At 39.7% G+C, this 19095-nt stretch overlaps 1 protein-coding gene across 14 annotated transcripts in view; it reads right to left on the reverse strand.

The window, feature by feature from the left end:
* Window positions 1-19095, reverse strand: part of TNIK (TRAF2 and NCK interacting kinase) — a 286263-nt gene that overhangs the window by 12697 nt on the left and 254471 nt on the right. For 12 of the 14 annotated variants that reach the window (XM_075861602.1, XM_075861604.1, XM_075861603.1 and 9 more), the window contains 5 exons: window positions 15318-15482; window positions 9539-9683; window positions 5336-5506; window positions 2179-2322; window positions 1488-1622 (listed from right to left, as the gene is read on the reverse strand). In XM_075861602.1, the coding sequence (XP_075717717.1) occupies window positions 1488-1622; window positions 2179-2322; window positions 5336-5506; window positions 9539-9683; window positions 15318-15482 (760 nt within the window). Of the gene's footprint in view, window positions 1-1487; window positions 1623-2178; window positions 2323-5335; window positions 5507-9538; window positions 9684-15317; window positions 15483-19095 lie in introns of those variants that run through there. The other 2 variants (XM_075861606.1, XM_075861611.1) reach the window with 2 other exon arrangements.

The raw sequence follows: 19095 nt of genomic DNA on the forward strand, positions 1-19095 counted from the left end.
GGCTATTGAAATATGAGAACCTGCACACAATGAAAGGATGATGATACACAAGTGTTTTTCACACTAGTTTTTATAGACCTGTCTGCCAGCCAAAAATCAGTGGAGAGCTGCAGTGAGATGACACACAGGTATGAAACCTTCTTAAAACGCTAATGAAAGTTTGATATAACCATCAATAATGTAATAGTTATTGAAACCGTTAGTAATTTGTGAAAAGATCTGAGTATCTGCATCTGTTGTAAATATATACTTATACAATAGGTAAAGGGCATAATAGCACCTTGACTTACAGTTAGAAAACAGATCGTAAAGAGATTTAAACTCTTTTTAGAATAAGCTTATTAGACATGAAGTAAAAAATAAATAAGTAACGGTAATATAAACCTATAAATCTATTTTCACCATTTTGCAGTTTAAACCATGAATAAAAAAAATACCACATAAAATTATGATAAAGCAATTGTAATATAGAATGTTTATTAGTATACAAGTAAAGCTATTTCCACACATACATATATACAAGTTCCTGGACATAGCCATGAAATTTAGAAAACATCCATTGTTTACATTGCTGGATGCATTCATAGAACTGAACAATTTAAAGAGATAGAAACAAAGTTTATATAACAAAGTAGTGATGGCTCTTAGGCCCCATGAACGTGCTTTTGCGGCCGCATTTCCCCCGAAAATCCACAGGAGAATTGCGGCCCCATTCATTCGTTTGGGGCCATGCACACGACCGTGGTTTTCACGGTCCGTGCATGGCCCCGGAGCCCGGACGCAGAATGAATAGGCAAGCCTTATTACGGCGGTGTTCTGCGGTCCGGGCTCATTGAAAATAATGGCTGCGGCCATGTGCACAGCCCGCGATGTGCGGGCGGCTCGCGGCTGACACTCCGTGGCTGGCCGACCCTGAAAACCACGGGCGTGCACATGGCTACAGTCATGTGCATGAGGCCTTAGGCTTGGTTCACATCTGCACTAAGTTTTTCCATTCTTCTGTTCCGTCATAGGAAGTGCCAGAGCCATTACATAACCGACACTAATGACACCCAACAGAACCCATTGACTTTAGTGGGTTCTGTCAGGTTTCCGTGAGGTTGTCTGTTTTATCGCTAGAAATAGCGCAGTATGCTGCACTATTTCTTCAGTCGTTTTTCACCGGAACTGCGATGGAAGCCCCTAACGGAGCCTCCAATGCAAATATCAACAGAGCCTTATTTTGTGACTTTTTATACCTTTATAAAAAAAGATTCCTATACATATCAATATTGAAAATAACGATACATTTATCCATAAAAAAAGCATCAGCTGCTGAATAAAATATTTAACAGTTAACAATGTGAATTCACTTTTGTAATTGAATGACTGTATCACAATTCTTAGCATATAGGCAGGGCTTGCCATCCTGAGACAATGTACACAATTTACCGTACCCCATTTTGAAAGTAGGCACAGCAGAGCTAGTAGTCTGGTTAAGAACTTACCAACTTTATAATGTACACAGCCTTCTAAGTCTCCTACAGTTATCCAGCCCTGCTTCTTCTCCACCTCTGGATCATTGTGTAGTATTCGATTCCTCAACCAGGAAAGGTAGTACACTCTTAGCTTGTTCTTTTTCCCTTTAAAAATATAACAATTTCAAACATATTATAGAAGCATATTAAAATGTATTACTTTTTATAAATACTAAGGGAATACCAAGGAAAACAAGACCTAATCAAATAAAAATAAATTAATTGCACACAATTTAAAAAATATAAAAGATCATAGAACTTTGTAACTCAAATGTTCTTCCAAAATGATCCCCTTTAGTTGGCCTAAATTGTACCTCTGCACATATTAAAGGGGTTTTCTGTAAGTAAATCCATTAATAGCCTATCCTTACTACAGGCCATCTATGTTTGATCAATGGGTTCCACTCCTCAGGTTCCTCGCCAATCATCAGAACAAAAGGTCTGTGGTGGTTTAAGCCCGAAGAACCCCTTTAACACTTTGCTCTACAAAACAATGTACTAGGACATGCAAATTGAGGACGCAACAATGAGTTTGCCTCTGCTTTTCGGTAAAAAATGTGTTCCATTTATTCTAACGCTAACAATAATTCATGATTCTAACTATATTAAAGGTTTACCAATGCTGTACTATTCTTAGATTATTGCATGCATTATGTCACACCTGATATGGTTACAAGAACATTCAGTCCCTCTAGAACATCCATCTGCTGGAACCTTCGCCTGTTGATAAGGTTGTAGACCTTTCCTTGCCCACTTCGATCCAACAACATAAGTCCATTCTCTGTGCCCACTAGCAAGTTTACACCTGTGTGGAAGAAGGATGAAATGTGTATAAGCAAAATGGTTGTCCTAAAAAGCCAGATTTTTTTATAGTTAACTATAGAAAAAAGTACTTGATTGCATGTACATAGAAATAGCAAAACTGATACAACTAACAGAATGGGTAGAGTTAAAAATAGTTGTCATACCTTAGATTTCAAGGGAATGTGTCATCAGAATATTACTTATTGTTTAAATCAAGTTTTTATGAGAAACATATTTTTTAAGAATTTTTGGTGCACCGGTCACAGAGCATGCCTAGTACACTATCCCATAGTCCCAAGTCAATGAGTTATCTCTAGACTATTATTTCCTATGGTCCATATGACTGCTGAAAAGCATATCTCTGAATGCGGTTAACTGCTCAGGTATGATGGCCCTCTTATAATCATGTACAGAAAATAGAAGGAAAAAAAATAATATGTAGTACAACTAAATATGGAGGGAATGTATCACCTATATAATTTTTTTTAAATTAAAACCAGATTGTAAAACATATTTTAATTTTAATTTTTGATTGTAGATTTTTTTTTAATTCTATTTTCTGTACATGATTATGGGGCAGACATCTTGTCTGACCTGCTATTAACAGCATTTAAACATATGTATTACAGAAGCTTCATGGACTATAGGACTTTGTGAACAGGATGGGACCCATTGACTTCTATGGGAGAGTGTACTAGACATGCTCTGTGATCTGTGCAGAAGTCACTGTGCAGGGAGGGGAGGAGGCGAGCAGTGTCCATCTCCTATTGTCAATGGTGGATCCTGTGTTATCTATATAGAGGCTTTGACTTCCATTGTAATCCTGCCTGTGAAGATAATGAGATGACTGCTGAGAGGTGATCTCTACAGAACAGGAAGTGTCAGTCTATTGTGAGGCTCAGTGGCCAGACTGAAAACAGCAAGATTTTAGGATTATTTTTTTTGACATTGAAAATATAATCAGAAATTCTTAAAAAATTAATATCTTTAACATTAAAACTTGATTTAAATAATGGCTAATTTTCTGATGACACATTCCATTTAATTAGTTAATGTGCATAAGGAAAAATATGGACAATATGTCATCTGGGCTCTGGCCTGCTTCTAGAGTACAATTTCACTTCTTGGAATAAAACATTCTAAAGGAGAAGATTTTTTTATTTTTTATTTCTAATTTGATATTTTTTTGCAGAATGATATATATATATATATATATATATATAATAAATGTATAAATGTATATTATATATATATTTTACAGGAAAGCTTATATGGCTGTTTCCATTTGTCTAATAATGTAGTCGGTTCAAGCAATGAAAGTTACTCCAAAAGATAATCCTCTGATCTAGAGAGTCATATAAAGTATGTGCGCTCCATGCAACATCTGACATCGTGATAGTGCCCAAGAACAGAGGAAGCTGTTGTAGTTACAAGTGTGACTCTCTCATATGGCATGTACAATATTTTTAATGTATGGGACAAGAAATTATTCCTCATGGATTTGTGGTAACATACATTCAACATGATGCAAATAAATAACTGTATGACTGTGTACTGCTCCCTGCAAAGTGCATCCATGTTACGCAGGTTGCTGGTGGTATGTATTGGCTAGATTTAAAAGCGTCTGGTTTAGGAAGCCCATTTTCAAGTACACAATTAAACATTCTGAGTAACTAGAGGAGAGTGTCTAATTTGGAACCTTAATCAAGTAGACTGAGAAGAGAGTGTCTACAAAGGACATGTCTCTCTCACTCTCTGGAAGATCGAGGACGGTGGTGAGGAATTACAGTTAGTGGATGAGATCATGACATTCATGCCAATTATCGATATTCCTTACATTTAGTATCTGAGATCTCAATAATGGAACAACCTGTTAACTTTTTTCGGGTTATCCCACAAAAAGGGATTGTCCAAAAAATAAAATCTTTGTCCCCCGAGTCTGGGGTTTGCAAGAAAACCATGAACTGTGTTATCCCTGTATACTCTATATAACATTTACTGCTAATAGTTGTCTAATGGCTACTGACATTGAATCACTATTATCAGTGATCTATACATAAAGGATTGCCGTGAATACACAGATCAAGCCCTCCCAGAATTTATTCTCTCTCATGCGACACTGGGAATTTGGTGACATAATTCCACATAGTTGAGATTGAGGACTGTGTTAAGCGAGCTTAGAGACAAGACACTAGCCCTTTCAGCTCCTCCGTCACTTCAGTAGGACAATCCAATCTATATAGTGACAGGTGCAGTAAAGCCCAATCTGCATAAGGTATGTGCAAGAAGGACTTAAATATACATATTGTGGGTTGATTTACATATAGTTTACTTGAGATTTCTTGGCTTAGACATGAAAAGGACTGAATCTATGGAGTTTGGTATAGTGTATGGAACCGAATGGAAATGTTTTTGCAGTGATGTTTAACATATAGACCACAAGTAGGCTGGCTTCACTCCCAGGAAAAATATTAAAATCTTGCCAGTTAAGATGTCCTAAAACTGAACTTTTAGTAAAAAAAATAAAAATGGAAAGACACAAATCTTGAGAGAGAATTATAAAGATAACAATAAGAAATAGACTGGACACTTTTCCGAGTATGTAAAGAAAAAAATAAAGATGCACATTAAGGCAGATTTACTTTTGGTGTTGTGCCAGAATTATGGCCTAAGTTGCACCTTCTTTTTGACAAAAATCATTCTAGACAAATTTATGAATGACAGGAGCCAAAAAGAACAGATATTTGCATCGTGTCCAATCAGGGGGCGTGGCTTAGCGGGAAAGGGGGTAGGCTTAAGATGAGCCAAATTGCGCCAACATTTTTTCACAAAAAAGTGGACTAAAGTAAGCCAGCCAAGAGGTAATATAAAGTGAGACTGTAGTGTCTAAGGGTGCGTTACATGTATCATCCATTATCATCTTGTCTAATTCTAAGCTGTCTATACTTAAGACAGTATTAGTAAATCTGCCCCAATTCATTTAATACAAGTCTGAAATATAAAGTGTTACTCACCCCATAATGCTGCACAAAGTATCTCAGAATTAAAGCGTTTCTTGTATTTCCGGATCTCTGGAGTATCGCTGTGAGGACGAATATTGGTAGGGTTCACGTTTACCACTGATATTTTTCTGGCCTCATTCAGCTTGGCTTGTTCTTGTCTAAGCAGTTCGCTAGTAAACAGGGCTAAAAAAAACACTCTCTTCATTCAGCAAAAAAAGAATAAGAAAATGGAGCATGCGTGTTCTGTCACAAATCTCATTATTTGACAATTCATCCTGGGCATAGGCAACCTTTCACACACCAGATGTTGCTAAAGTTCATCACCCAAAATCATTCATCCAAAGGCTATGTAGATTAGCAAGAGCTGGCGTGCCCAACGTTGCTAACCCATATTTTCACATTCATTTTCTTAGGGGAAAGGAGATAAAGAAATAAAACTTCAAGCGCAGCAAAAAAACAAAAGTAAATCAAAATGCCTACTATCATACAGCCAGGAAGGACAGCGGATACTGCTTCTTTTCAAATGGTACGGTATAGAAACCTTACGTAGCATACTAAGCGACTGGAAAATCATCATGTAGCTTTAGCAAGCGGATATTTCCGAAGGAAAGACTCTGATGTTCTATTTAAAAAAATAGTCAAAGCTATGACATTGCAATAGAGATAAAAACAACATGAAAAGGGGGCATTTCCTAAGACCTGAATACTGCCCGAGTGGTTTGCCTATCTGTGAAAATAATGCTGAGTTGCCCCGTACTAAACAATGGCAAATTTCACCTAGCAATGTTTACTGACACTTTTCTTTGGAAGGAAGCGAACAAAAAAAACTAGTACAATCTGTTGCACAAAAGGCCACTGTGAAGCCACAACGGCTTTTCCCGAGAATATAAAGTGCTGCATTTGTTGGAAAAAGTGGAGAAGGGGCTTCACGGCAGTCGGGCGGAGCACCCTATTTTTCAATGCAGTGTCACCACATGCATTGATACCCCCCCTCCCATAATGTATTTTATTCTTAGCCCTGGAGGAGGATATTAGGTTTACTTATTTTTTTTACACTATACAGCAAAGATTTGGGCTCCCTTATTATTTAGCATTATTTTGTTTGCATCCAAAAGTAGGTAACCAGATTTCTTTTAGGCAAGAACTTCACCATGTCATTAACTTTAAAAAAAAAAGTAGTTTTAACCAATTCTATGAGAAATAGTAAAAATAAATTTACGTTAAAGGGGTTCTCTGGGACTATATCACTGATGGCCTATTCTAAGTATAGGCCATTGAAGTTTGGTTGGGGATCCAAGTTCCGGGACTCTAGTGAGCTCCATGTCCCGCTTTATTGTTTACATAGGCACAGCAGCTCATCCATACAAGCAGCTGTGCCTGGTACTGCTGCTCGCCTTAGTCCTTATTCACATCTGCATTGGAGGCTCAGTTAGGGACCACCATCACAGATCTGTAAAATATTGGAAACTATAGCGCTAGTTTCCGGTAAAAGCATGGACAACCCAACCGAATTCATTAAAGTCAATGGGTTCCTTCGGCCGACAGTGGTGTCCATCATTGCACGGAACTGGTGCATCTCGTATTTCCGTTGTTCTGAAAATCTGACGGAGCAGTACGACGGAAACACTGACGCCGGTGTGAACCCACTCTTATTCAGCACTGCAGCCCGTTCATTGTGCTGATTGTCGGGGCTCCCGGAGGTCAGTCCCACACCGTACACAATGTTATTTTACCAGAGAAGTCATTTAAAAAGTATTAATATATGATTATTTTAGCATAGTTTTCCAACAAGGCTACATTTCCCGCTTACTGCCAACAACTACATCTTTGCATTTTGTGCTTAAACTAGGGTATCCCATTTTAACATGGGGAATTAAGAAACTATAGTGAAGGCCACACCTACACAGCCCAAAGTGAACTGCCTTGTGCTGCAAATAGTTCAGTATGGATTTTGCATTTGGTAGAAAATACCCTTTAAAAGGGTATTCCCTTCTTAGACATTTAGGCATATTCTGTAGATATGCCATAAATACCTGACAGATGCTTGCTGTGCTCGGCTGTTCTCAGAACTCCCATAGAAGTGAATCATTTACATAAACAGTATAGAAAAGTAAGCTAGTTCTGTTGTTCCTGGCAAGCTTTCCAGTGATTCGCCACCTGGATGCCGCGGCAAGTAATCATCTCACCATGCAGGACGAATTCTCGAGATAGGTGCGGGTTTCCCAGAGGTGGGACTCGCATCTATCAAACACTTATGGGGAAATGCCATAAATGTGTAAAATGAGAATACCCCTTTAACCTAGGCAAAATGGATAAATCAGTTTAATATCTCTATTAACTGTACATTTAGTAGACAACTTGAAAGTAAATTGACCTAATTTTTTTTTACAATATTACCCTATTTATATATTTAGTGTATTATGTAATTATTATCACTGATACCCATCATCATAATCTGCTAGAATGAGAAAAATTGAATGCTTTTGAAACATAGAACTGTAATATAACTTGGCACATACAAGCATCTCAGTTTTGCTTACATAGCTGCTCATTTTGGTGTCTAGTTAGGCCTCATGCACATGGCCATGCCCAAAGTATGGGAGCACGGTCCATAAAAAGCAAAAGATAGGACATGTCCTATCTTTTGAGGAGGCTTTGTACGGCCCGGACACCTTCCCACAAATGTACGTGAAGGTGTCCGTGGTCAATAGAAGTGAAATAGTCCGTAATTACAGTCCGAAATTATGGACAAATTTTACGGCCTCAGGCCCCATGCACACGACCCTTTTTTTATCCGTAACTACATTTCTATGGGCTACTGACACCTTTCCGTATTTTTGCTGAAGGGTGTCCGTGCCGTAGAATTTATAGAACGTCCGTTTTTTGTCCGTAATTATGGCACAGACTCCCCATAGAAGTCTATTGGCACTTTCGTAATTCCGAACGGCAACGGTTGTACATCCGTAGCCGTCTGTAATTGTGTTGCTATGCAATGCAAGGGGATTAAGCAAGATTCCTCGCTGGTTTTTTTTCGGATCCGTAAATTGATGCATTACGGACCGTATTTACGGACACCCTTTCGTATATGCGGATGATTTACCGATTGCTAAAAAATGACTACGGATCCGTATTTACGGACAGTATTTACAGATGGATGAAATCTACGGACGTGTGCATGGGGCATTTAGTGGTTTCAAAGAGAGTGACACACAATATATGATAATTTGTTCTTCAAAACTCTGCAAAATAAACTCAGACCATAAAGTGTGGCAAGACGATTTTTAAAGGGGTATTCCCATAAATAATTTTTAAAGGGGTATTCCCATAAATAATTTTTATGCTATATCGCTGATCAGTGGGGGTCCTACAACTGGGACCCCTGCCGATCTGGCGAATAAAGGGTTTGCAGTGCTGGTTTAGTGCTGCAGCCCTTTCACAGTTTTTCCCTGCACAGCGGTGCTTTCGACCACCTATTGTACAGTGAATCAGGCTGTACTGCTGCTAAACCAGCACTGCGGCCCTTTTATGCTCAGGATCAGTGGTGGTCTAACAGTCGGACCCTCTCTGATCAGAAAGTGATGGCATATCATAGTGATATGCCATCAGTTTCTATAGTCTGCATTAGATCATCTGAAAGGTTTCGCATACTATAAAGCATTTTCGATCATCCTGAGTATACTGTAGCGATAGGCATGTGGCTACTTCATAGGATTGTCTGAGATTGAAAAAAATGATTCTGCTTTACTTTCTTTAAAGAAACGGAAAAAACAACAACTTTAGACCTTTTTTTTTAATGGAACTGACCGACGGACGGACTCATCAAAAAGGGAATTAAGTTGGTATACAGTTGCATCCTCTTATTTTATTTTTTTTAGAAAAAAATACAACGACACTGCTGATATTTATTAGCCAGTATATTTTGACTGAACAATAGAGGTTGTGTTGTGTGTGGCCTTACTGTAGTACCTACCTACCCCCCGACTGTAGAACATGAGAGTCCTGTCAATGAAATACAAGCTATGAATTTATCTGGTATACTATATTCCAGCACCACAAAGGAAGCAACCATCCTGTCAATTCTTCCTAGCTTTAATGGGCTGAGCCATCACATTGAACCAGTTTAAATATAACCCTAAATAATTCACCTATCTACCTACCTGTAAACTACAAGACCAGTACCGACGTGTTTAAGTACAAACCATGTTATCCTAATACCTGTTGCGGAAGACTCTTCATCATCGTCATCATCATCATCGTCATCTTCATCATCTTCATCGTCATTATCAGTGGGTGAAGTCTGGTAAACTCTTGGATCAACAAATGGAGTAAAGGATGATTTGGTGGTACTTCCCATGCCATACTATAATGGTTAAAACAGTAAAGGTCAAACCCCAATGTTCTTAATGGGACATACATAACTAAATGAGTACGCAAAAAATAATGCATGGTTATAATAAACATACAGCATAAAGAAATCCAAGTGCTGGTCTGCTGTGAACAGGAAAAATGCTTCTTATATTTTATCTGTATTTTGGATAATCTCCAAGTACTGTTTACGACGAGTCCCTAAATATCAGTGACATATATAATACATGTTACTTTTCTAAGGCCTGATTGGTTTCAATGGACACTTCCTCCACTCTATGTGCAAACTTTACGTAATAAGTATATAAATGTATTTTTATGTAAAAACTAAAAATCAGATATCCTGAACCCGTATATGCTCTGAGATAGATAATACCTGCATGTACTGTACATCTATATGAAAAACATTAAACACCCAATTTATTTATTTATTCTGTATTACAGACTAATGACTATATCATGTCGTTTGGTTTGTGCCAGAAGTAAAAATACATTGACTGCACAGAAATACATTATATATTCTTGCTATACAGTGCTCCCTCAAGATACAACGACTTCAGTTTACAATATTTTCAACTTACAATGGCCTCTCCAGTGATGATTTACGACACATGCAATTGGCTAGAAAATAACGTTGGAAAAGTAGTTGAGCCAGTCAGTGGGTGATGTATTACAGAAGTCAATGAACTAAGTGGCTTTCTAGTGGCACTTCTTTGCTGTATGTACATGTAGTACATGTGCTGTACTGCTCTCTTCTTGTACTACATGTACTGTACTGCTCTCTACCTGTACTACATGAACAGTACTGCTCTCCTCCTGCACTACATGTACTGTACTGCTCTATCTGTACTACATGTACTGTACTGCTATTTACCTGTGCTACATGTACTGTACTGCTCTCTACCAGTGATACATGCACTGTACTGCTATCTACCTGTGCTACATGCACTGTACTGTTCCCTACCTGTACTGTACTGTTCCCTACCTGTACTACATGTACTGTACGGTTCCCTACCTGTACTACATGTACTGTACTGTTCCCTACCTGTACTACATGTACTGTACTGTTCCCTACCTGTACTACAAGTACTGTACTGCTCCCTACCTGTGGTACATGTACTGTACTGCTCTCTTCCTGTCCTACATGTACTGTACTGTTCCCTACCTGTACTACAAGTACTGTACTGCTCCCTACCTGTGGTACATGTCCTGTACTCAATGGCGGATTAAGTGTACCATGGGCCCTGGGCTGTTGACACAACTTGGGCCCCCCTCCTTCCCCTCACACGCAATTCAACCCCCCCAACTCGCTGACACTATACTCGTCAGTGCCACTGATCTGACGGATACAGATTTTAGCACTAGATACAGCTGCTCTGTATTCAGGATATAAAGCAGTTGCATCTCAAAAAGTAAAAATTATTTTTAATAAGTATTTAGAAAGGTTGCACCAAACACCATACACTATACACTATTTTATTTAAAAAAAAAAAAACTTTTTGAAAGGTTTACATAGCCTTTAACACATCAAATAAAAACAAATTGTAACACCTCTTTTTAAAGGGTAAGTAAATGTTCAACAAGCTTCTGACATGTCATAGTGACATGTCAGAACTTTTCATGGTTGGGGTCCGGGTGCGGAGACCCCCACCGATCGCGAAAACTAAGAGGCAGAAGCGCTCATGCGAGCGCTGAGACACTTCGTTTTTGTTTTGCTTTTTCCGGAAAGCCAAAGTAGCGGTGTACGGCTCATTGACTTTCTATGCGCCCATACACAAACTGCTCGGCTTTCCGGAAACAGAAACCAAGCGGCTCAGCGCTCCCACGAGTGCTTCTGCCGCCTAGTTGTAGTGATCGGTGGGCGACGCTGCTTCCATAACGGTCATTCAGTTTTCTGGGACTTACGGAAACAGCATAGCTCAGCTAGCTACGCTGTTTTCGTAGCTCCCGACCATGTAATCAGGATGTGGCCAGGAGGCAGCGAGAGCAAAAACAGGTCGATATGTCATACATTTCCCTTATGGGAAAACTGAGGGATTTATGGGGGGATTATATTGCAAGGGGGGGGTAGGTTGTATCACTGACTGCTGGGGGCTCTATAGGGAGGTCTGAGTGTCTGATTCCGACATAGAGCCCCCAGAAGTTAGTCGCTCAGACCCCCCTATAGGGCCCCCAGCAGTCAGACAATTTGACTTCCCCTTGCAATATATTAGTAACTAGTGAGGGCTCTATGGGAAGGGGGGGGATTATACTGAATGGGGGGGTCTAACCATCTAAGGGGCTCCAGAGGACTCTATGAAGGCGGGGGGAATGACCACCCCATCCCCCATAGAGCCCTCAGTATTTCAGTATTTATTATACAGCAGGGGGGTTGAGCGTGTAACTGACTGCTGAGTGTCTATGGGGGGGAGATAATTATCCCCCCATAGAGTCCTCAGCAGTGAGTTAGATGGAAATCTCCCCACTGCTGTATAATAAATACTGAAATACTGAGGGCTCTATGGGGGAGGGGGGGATTATTCCCTCCTTCATAGAGTCCTCTGCAGTGAGTTAGATGTTAATCTCCCCCACTTGCTGTATAATTAATCCCCCCTTAGCGTCTGCCGATTGTTGCTTGGGGCAGGAGGCGAACAGCAGACTAACCTTCTTCCTCACTGCTCGACCACCGCCCTTCTCTTCTGTTCCTCACTGGCGTTACGTGCAGCGTCAAAGAGGGGCGTATTCTACCGCCTAGCAGACGCACGTCTGCTAGTCCTATCCAGCCCCTGCTATTACTATTCCTCCCCCTCCTCCCCATCAGCACTGCTCTGGTGGCTCGATTCCGTTCCAGTCCGCCCCTCCCTTCTCTCCCTCCCCCCTCCCTGAGCAACGGCCATTAGCGGTGCTAGCACAGTTGTCTTTTGAATCCCGTGTTGCCTGCCTCAATCCTGGAATAAAGAGAAACCTTTTGCAAACGGTGAGTGCAGTGCTGTCTTCCTTTCTACATGTTGTCATTTGCTGAAACTAACTTCAACAAGCACTGAGCACCACCAGACAAAGGCTGTCGAACTACAGGTCCCAGCCAGCTGAAGCACAGAGTCTGTGACATTGCAAGCTAAGGCAGTGCCAACCATTTTTCATTTCTACATGTTGCACGGTGCTAGCACAGAGTCTATTTTTAAAATGATGTGCGGTTCGGGCGGCCATGGGCCCCCTGGGAGCCTTGGGCCCCCGAACCGCCCATATGATAATCCGCCACTGCCTGTACTGCTCCCTACCCGTGCTACATGTACTGTACTGCTATCTCCCTGTACTACATGTACTGTACTATTCTCTATCTGTACTATACTCTCTCCCTGTACTACATGTACTGTGCTGCTCTCTAACTGTGTTACGTGTACTGTACGGCTATCTACCTGTACTGTACCCTACCTGTCCTACATGTACTGTACTGCTATCTACCTGTACTGTTCTCTATCTGTACTATATGGCTATCTACCTGTACTGTACTGCTATCTACCTGTGCTACATGTACTGCACTTCTCTCTACCTGTACTACATGTACTGTACTGCTCTCTACCTGTACTGTACTACTCTCTACCTGTACTACATGTACTGTACTACATGTACTGTACTACATGTACTGTACTACGCTATACCTGTGCTACATGTACTGTACTGCTCTATACCTGTACTGCTATGCTCTCTACCTGTACTACATGTACCGTACTGCTCCCTACCTGTCCTACATGTACTGTACTGCTATCTGCCTGTACTGTTCTCTATCTGTACTATATGTACTGTACGGCTATCTACCTGTACTGTACTGCTCTCTACCTGTACTACTTGTGCTGTACTGCTACTTCCAGGATGAAATGCCTCTTTTGGATACCAGGTGAGGGTGGCTCCATGTAATGATTACTGCACACGGTGTGTACTATACAGGACCTTGAAGAAACTCCTCTTCTCTACATAGAAAGTGAGCAGCTCTTTCTGGTTTTGATATGTTAGAACTGGCTTTATCTTCATTAGTTAGCTGCTTACTTCTCTTTAATCTTTGTTTTCTTATTTTAGGTTGGCATTTCTGGTACATAACCAATTACTAGTATTCCATAGTTATGGTCTCAAGTTTTAATATTTTCAACTTACAATAGTTGTTCAAGAATAAATGAATATTGTAACTTCAAGAAGCACTGTATACATAAAGCAAGCTACTAATAATAAATGTGTCATAAAAATACAAAATTAAAAGCATTATATTAAGTTTTAGAGAAGATATAGCTATTGTTAACTCTACACGATACCCATATGTTTGTTGTATGCATGTTTAACCCCTTAAGGATTGAGCCAACCTAAGGTATGCCCTAACAAGCACTAATACTAGACTGCCCTGGGGACCTTAACTAGGCCCAAGGCTGTAAATATTTAACCGTCAGGCTGAAGGGCACAAGACAAAGGGAGCCACCACCCTTTGTCCGCGCCATGATCAGTACAAATCGGGATTCTTACAGAGTTCTTGGGACGAGATCGAGATTGTTATTGTAATAGTGGGTCTGTTATTGTGGGGGAATACCTCCCATCGATGACATGTATATCATAATGCAGGAAAATATTAAAGTCTTTAACTGTTCAAGCCCCTACCACATGTAAACAATGAACATGCTCAATTACTAGGAACTGTTTACACAAAATATATTATATTTATTTTTATTAAACAATCAATAGTTTGCTAAAACTGACTGGGTACGACTTTCTAGTCATAGAAAATGGTCATCAGCTACTGATTTTTATTTGTTCTTGCCTCAGGATCCTCCTAATAAAACGACATGGTATGCAGACTATGGTCAGTCAATGCATGATGTAATTATTGCTATGGTCAATAGTCTCAAAGACCATCAATTTAGCAACTATGGTAGCAGAGTTTGAAATAGTTTGTGTCTGTAAGTGAAGTTTCATCAGCGTATACACAGCTAATAAGACAATTCTGACTCATCGCAAAGTGGGCACACTTTAATCCTGACCCTCACCCAAGTTCTAAATGCCATAACCAGAGCGGGCATAATTAACTTAAAGACTGTGGACAAATTTGTGGACTTTTTTTATTGTAATGTACGTGTTTTGGGTTAAAAACATTTTTGTAATGTGTTTAATAAACATTTTGTACCATTTTTACTCTGTGAATGTTCTGTCCTGTTTACAGTGAAATCTGCCAGTGAGTTACACTAACCGCTCAAGCTCCAGCCCGCCTCTCTTCTCTCCTGAGCGCTCATTAAATTATGGAATTACATTCAATAATGTAAAACCTATCAGAAATTTTATTTTTATTTTTTAAACCCAAAACACATACATTGCAATAATTAAAATCCACAAAAGGAGTCCATAGTCTTTAAGGCAAAGGCAGAAAGTCAAGGTAACTTTTATGAATTCATAAACCTTACAATCAAATTTCTCTGCACAGTGGGTACCTGAATTACATGCAACAGAGAGGGGAAGACTTTAGAATAAAGTTTGATTCCTGCAGGTGTTTACATTGCATGCACTAATAGGGTTAAAAAGGTTTTGATCGTTTATGTAGAGTTACACCAGAATTAATACTAGTAATCAGTTAGCCAGCAAGCAGTAAGGTTAGTTTGGTAGTGCCACCACCTACTTCAGTCCCAGTCTCCATTTCCAGTGCATGCGTTGAACCTCTCCCTAAAGCCTCAGTTGGAGTACCCACCGGGGAGTGGCTCTGTTGAACTAAGTCAGGGAGATTTATGTGGCCGGCAAAACCATTACTTTCTGCATGGCCAGAGCGTTTTTTATCTCCAGATGTCTGCAGAGATACGAAGGAAAGTAAATGGACAATTATTTTAAAAGTGCTCAACTTGAACTTTTAACGAATATCATGCATGTCAAATCCTAGAAAAACCACTAGGAAGCTGTAAATCAGAAAATACACTAAACAGAAGAATAAAAGTAAATATATTAATAATTTTAGTATATTATAAAAGTAGTATTAAGCATACCTACGATCTACATACAGGGGAGGCATTTCAAAATAATACGACCTAATATAAGGCACTTCAGGGTTTTCATCCATCCTTTAAATAAACCGGTTACCACCAACAAATTTACTCAGTTTAAATTGCAGACATACAGGACATTACTTCAGGTACCAAAAATTTACCTCACATACACCTTGATATTTTTAATACATGATACAATAGAAATCAGAGGAAAAAGTGGAAAAACAAAAAATTAACTTTTATACCATATGTTTTAAAATAATGTAGTGGCATTCAAGATGCACTGTGACTCATATTCCTTGATTTGAGCCAATATAGGATGCAGCAATATATAGTTCCAGTCACTGTTAGGAACTAAACATTATCTGATTATGTTGTATGGTACTAGATGCATTGAAGTGCAACATTGTGACTTGAATGTCTAAAGCTCATCCCCTTGATGCAAAGTGGATGTAGATAGACAAAGTGAAAAACATTCATATACACAAGGCTATGATGAAGGCCTAAAGCGCCCCAGCTGGCCTCCAACAGAACAGACCTGTTAGTCTCACATCAACGGGACAATGTTAAGGAGATGTGTACCCTTCACATGATTGGCACGTACGACTGTGCTTCCAACGATGTTATGGTAATATTCAAATCATACTGGGGATACGGAGACTAGACCAAGATATCAAAGAAGTAATATCATCCAGACCCACCGTCACCTTTTGGAGGGACTGCAACTTAAGGGACCGACTTGTAAGAAGCCATTTGGGTTCTATTAGTACTACAAGCAACTGGGTGGGCCGTGCCAATTGGAAGGGCACATACCGCTATAACTCTTGCAAGGCGTGTGAGTACATCAACACAGGAAAAACCTTCAGTAGTGTCTAAACTGGCAATGAATACTCCAGTTGGGACTTCATGAATTGCAAGACCACTGGAGTGATGTACTTGCCACCTGTTCGTGTCCCCTAAACTATGTTGGCAAGACTATTCGTCAGGAAAGACGACGTATCCTGGACCATGTGGGCAACATTTTGAGGGAATAAGATCGTCCTCTGGCCAGACATGTCTAGGCAGCATCATGGGGGGCATCCCAGTTGCTTTAAATTCCAGGGTATAGAAAGAATCCGCCCCTCTCCTAGGGGTGGGGGATCTAGACAACTGTCTTTTACGCAAGGAAGCTCAATGGACCTTCCGGCTCAAAAGTGTTAAACCATGGGGTCTCAATGGTTCTATTTCATTTGCACCTTTTATAGAGTACCCTCCTACTCGGTCTATTATCTAGCTGATCATTCAACTATTTTTTATATAGAATTCTGGTATTTCCTCGTAGTGGAAGGTCATGCAGTACAGTGTACAATCACCTTGGTCGTGAACATGTGCATATGGCATCTGGGAATTTATGTCCCATATGCTATAAATATATTAGCCATACCATTATCCAACCTGATCGTATTATTAGGCAACAGGTATGTATCACTCTCGTCATGTTAATATGGATGATAAAGGCGACTGTAAAATAGTTATTCACTTCCTTTCATGGCATTTCTTTGTTTTGATACCTGCTCTAGCGGTTATCAAATATATGTATGGATTGATATTTCTAGCCATGCAGCGTCACGCCCCATGGCATGGGGCACACCTCTCGGCCTTGGTACGTAACACACACACCCATGATCTGTCTGGCCAACCAGAAGACCAGACGACATAGTGGTGTACGAGGTGCAGCCGTGTATTCTTATAGTGAGCATTCTCGTCGCCGCGCGCTATGCACATCAAATAGCACGAGTCCACCATCAGGACTCGCGCTCAGCAGTTTCAACTGCTCATATCTAGCAGCACAATAGCAGTTTTAACTGCTTCTTATATCCTATCTCAGCATCTAAAAAAAACTCCTCAGGATCCCTCGTGTAGTGGAAGGAGAAATGCTTATGTAAATCAGTAACATTGTGTATATAATGTATCGATTTGTAAACATTGTTAGACCTTTGAGTGTATACAGTCAGCGATAGCTAGGGCGCTTTAGGCCATCATTAGCCTTGTGTCTATCAATGTTTTTCACTTTGTCTATCTACATCCACTTTGCATCAAGGGGATGAGCTTTAGACAATCAAGTCACAATGTTGCACTTCAATACATCTAGTACCATACAACACAGTGCTTGAAATAATAAGTTTATTGTACGAATAGAATATTGAGATAACTATTCAGATTAGCCTCTTAACATGAACAGCACTATCAGATAATGTTTAGTTCCTAACAGCGACTGGTCACAGTGCATCTTGAATGCCACTACATTATTTTAAAACATATCGAATAAAAGTTACATTTTAGTTTTTCCACTTTTTCCTCAGTGATTTCTATACTTATAGTGGATACATCCGATTGAAACGTACCCATCTGTAGAAGTCATTATCAAAATGATCAGATGTGTAACTATGGGGGGTTTAGATGGCACCTGGGCACAAGAGCCTTAGGGGGCCCAAATGGTCTCTGCCCCATGCATGATACTTAGGGAGCCCTAATATGGTTTAGAACTGTGGCCCAGAAGAGTATACATTAAAAAGAATATATGCTTTAACAATTAAATTACATGTTTACTGGTAGTATACATAGTGAGATTTTAACAAAGTTACCTATGTTCCTGCCATTGAAAAATATCATTGCTTACTGTATATCAGAGGTCTCATGGTGCCGAGTCCTTGTTCGAAACCATAATATAGGAGCCAAATCCCAAAAAATACATTTTTACTCTATAGTCAACCACCAGTCATATGATTTTGACACTGATTTTACTCTTCCGTAATCATTTTCCATTAAGCAGCAAACAGCGGTGAGCCACATGCAGGGGCCCATGAGCCACATTTGGTTCCTGAGCCATTAGTTGGAGAACACTGCTATACATCTTATAAAGAGCTGTTGGATGGTAAAACTTTTACCCTTATTTTTAATATTGCTAAGCTGTATATAGAAGAAATACTCCCATTAGTATTAATCGTAAACATGAAAAGGATTTAAAAATGCAAACATTTCCAGCTTGAAATGATGAATCCACAATGATCTTGAGGGTCAGCTATGCACGATTCCTTTCCTACATGCCCCAGCAGGATCAACATTTTTTTAATAAAAAGATGAACCTGAAACACCACACATGCATACCTAGTGCAGTGAAGCGTAGACTGGATTTAATAAAATATTTATTATTTCGTTTTTGCCAGATTGCTGACAGATTCTGGAGACTTTCTTTGCATTTATAAATAATATGAAATGATTTATTGGGGAAGATTGAGAAAGGCAAGCGAGAGACTTGAAAAATCAATCTTCCAGGAGATGTCTGTGCCTTTCACTCACGCATCTTGACTATATTCCAGCGATCAATAATAAGTTACATTTAAACCAGAAATATGTCAAGAATCTCAGATATCACCTGCA

This window comes from Rhinoderma darwinii, chromosome 4 (assembly GCF_050947455.1).
Source record: "Rhinoderma darwinii isolate aRhiDar2 chromosome 4, aRhiDar2.hap1, whole genome shotgun sequence".
Classification (NCBI taxonomy): domain Eukaryota; kingdom Metazoa; phylum Chordata; class Amphibia; order Anura; family Rhinodermatidae; genus Rhinoderma; species Rhinoderma darwinii.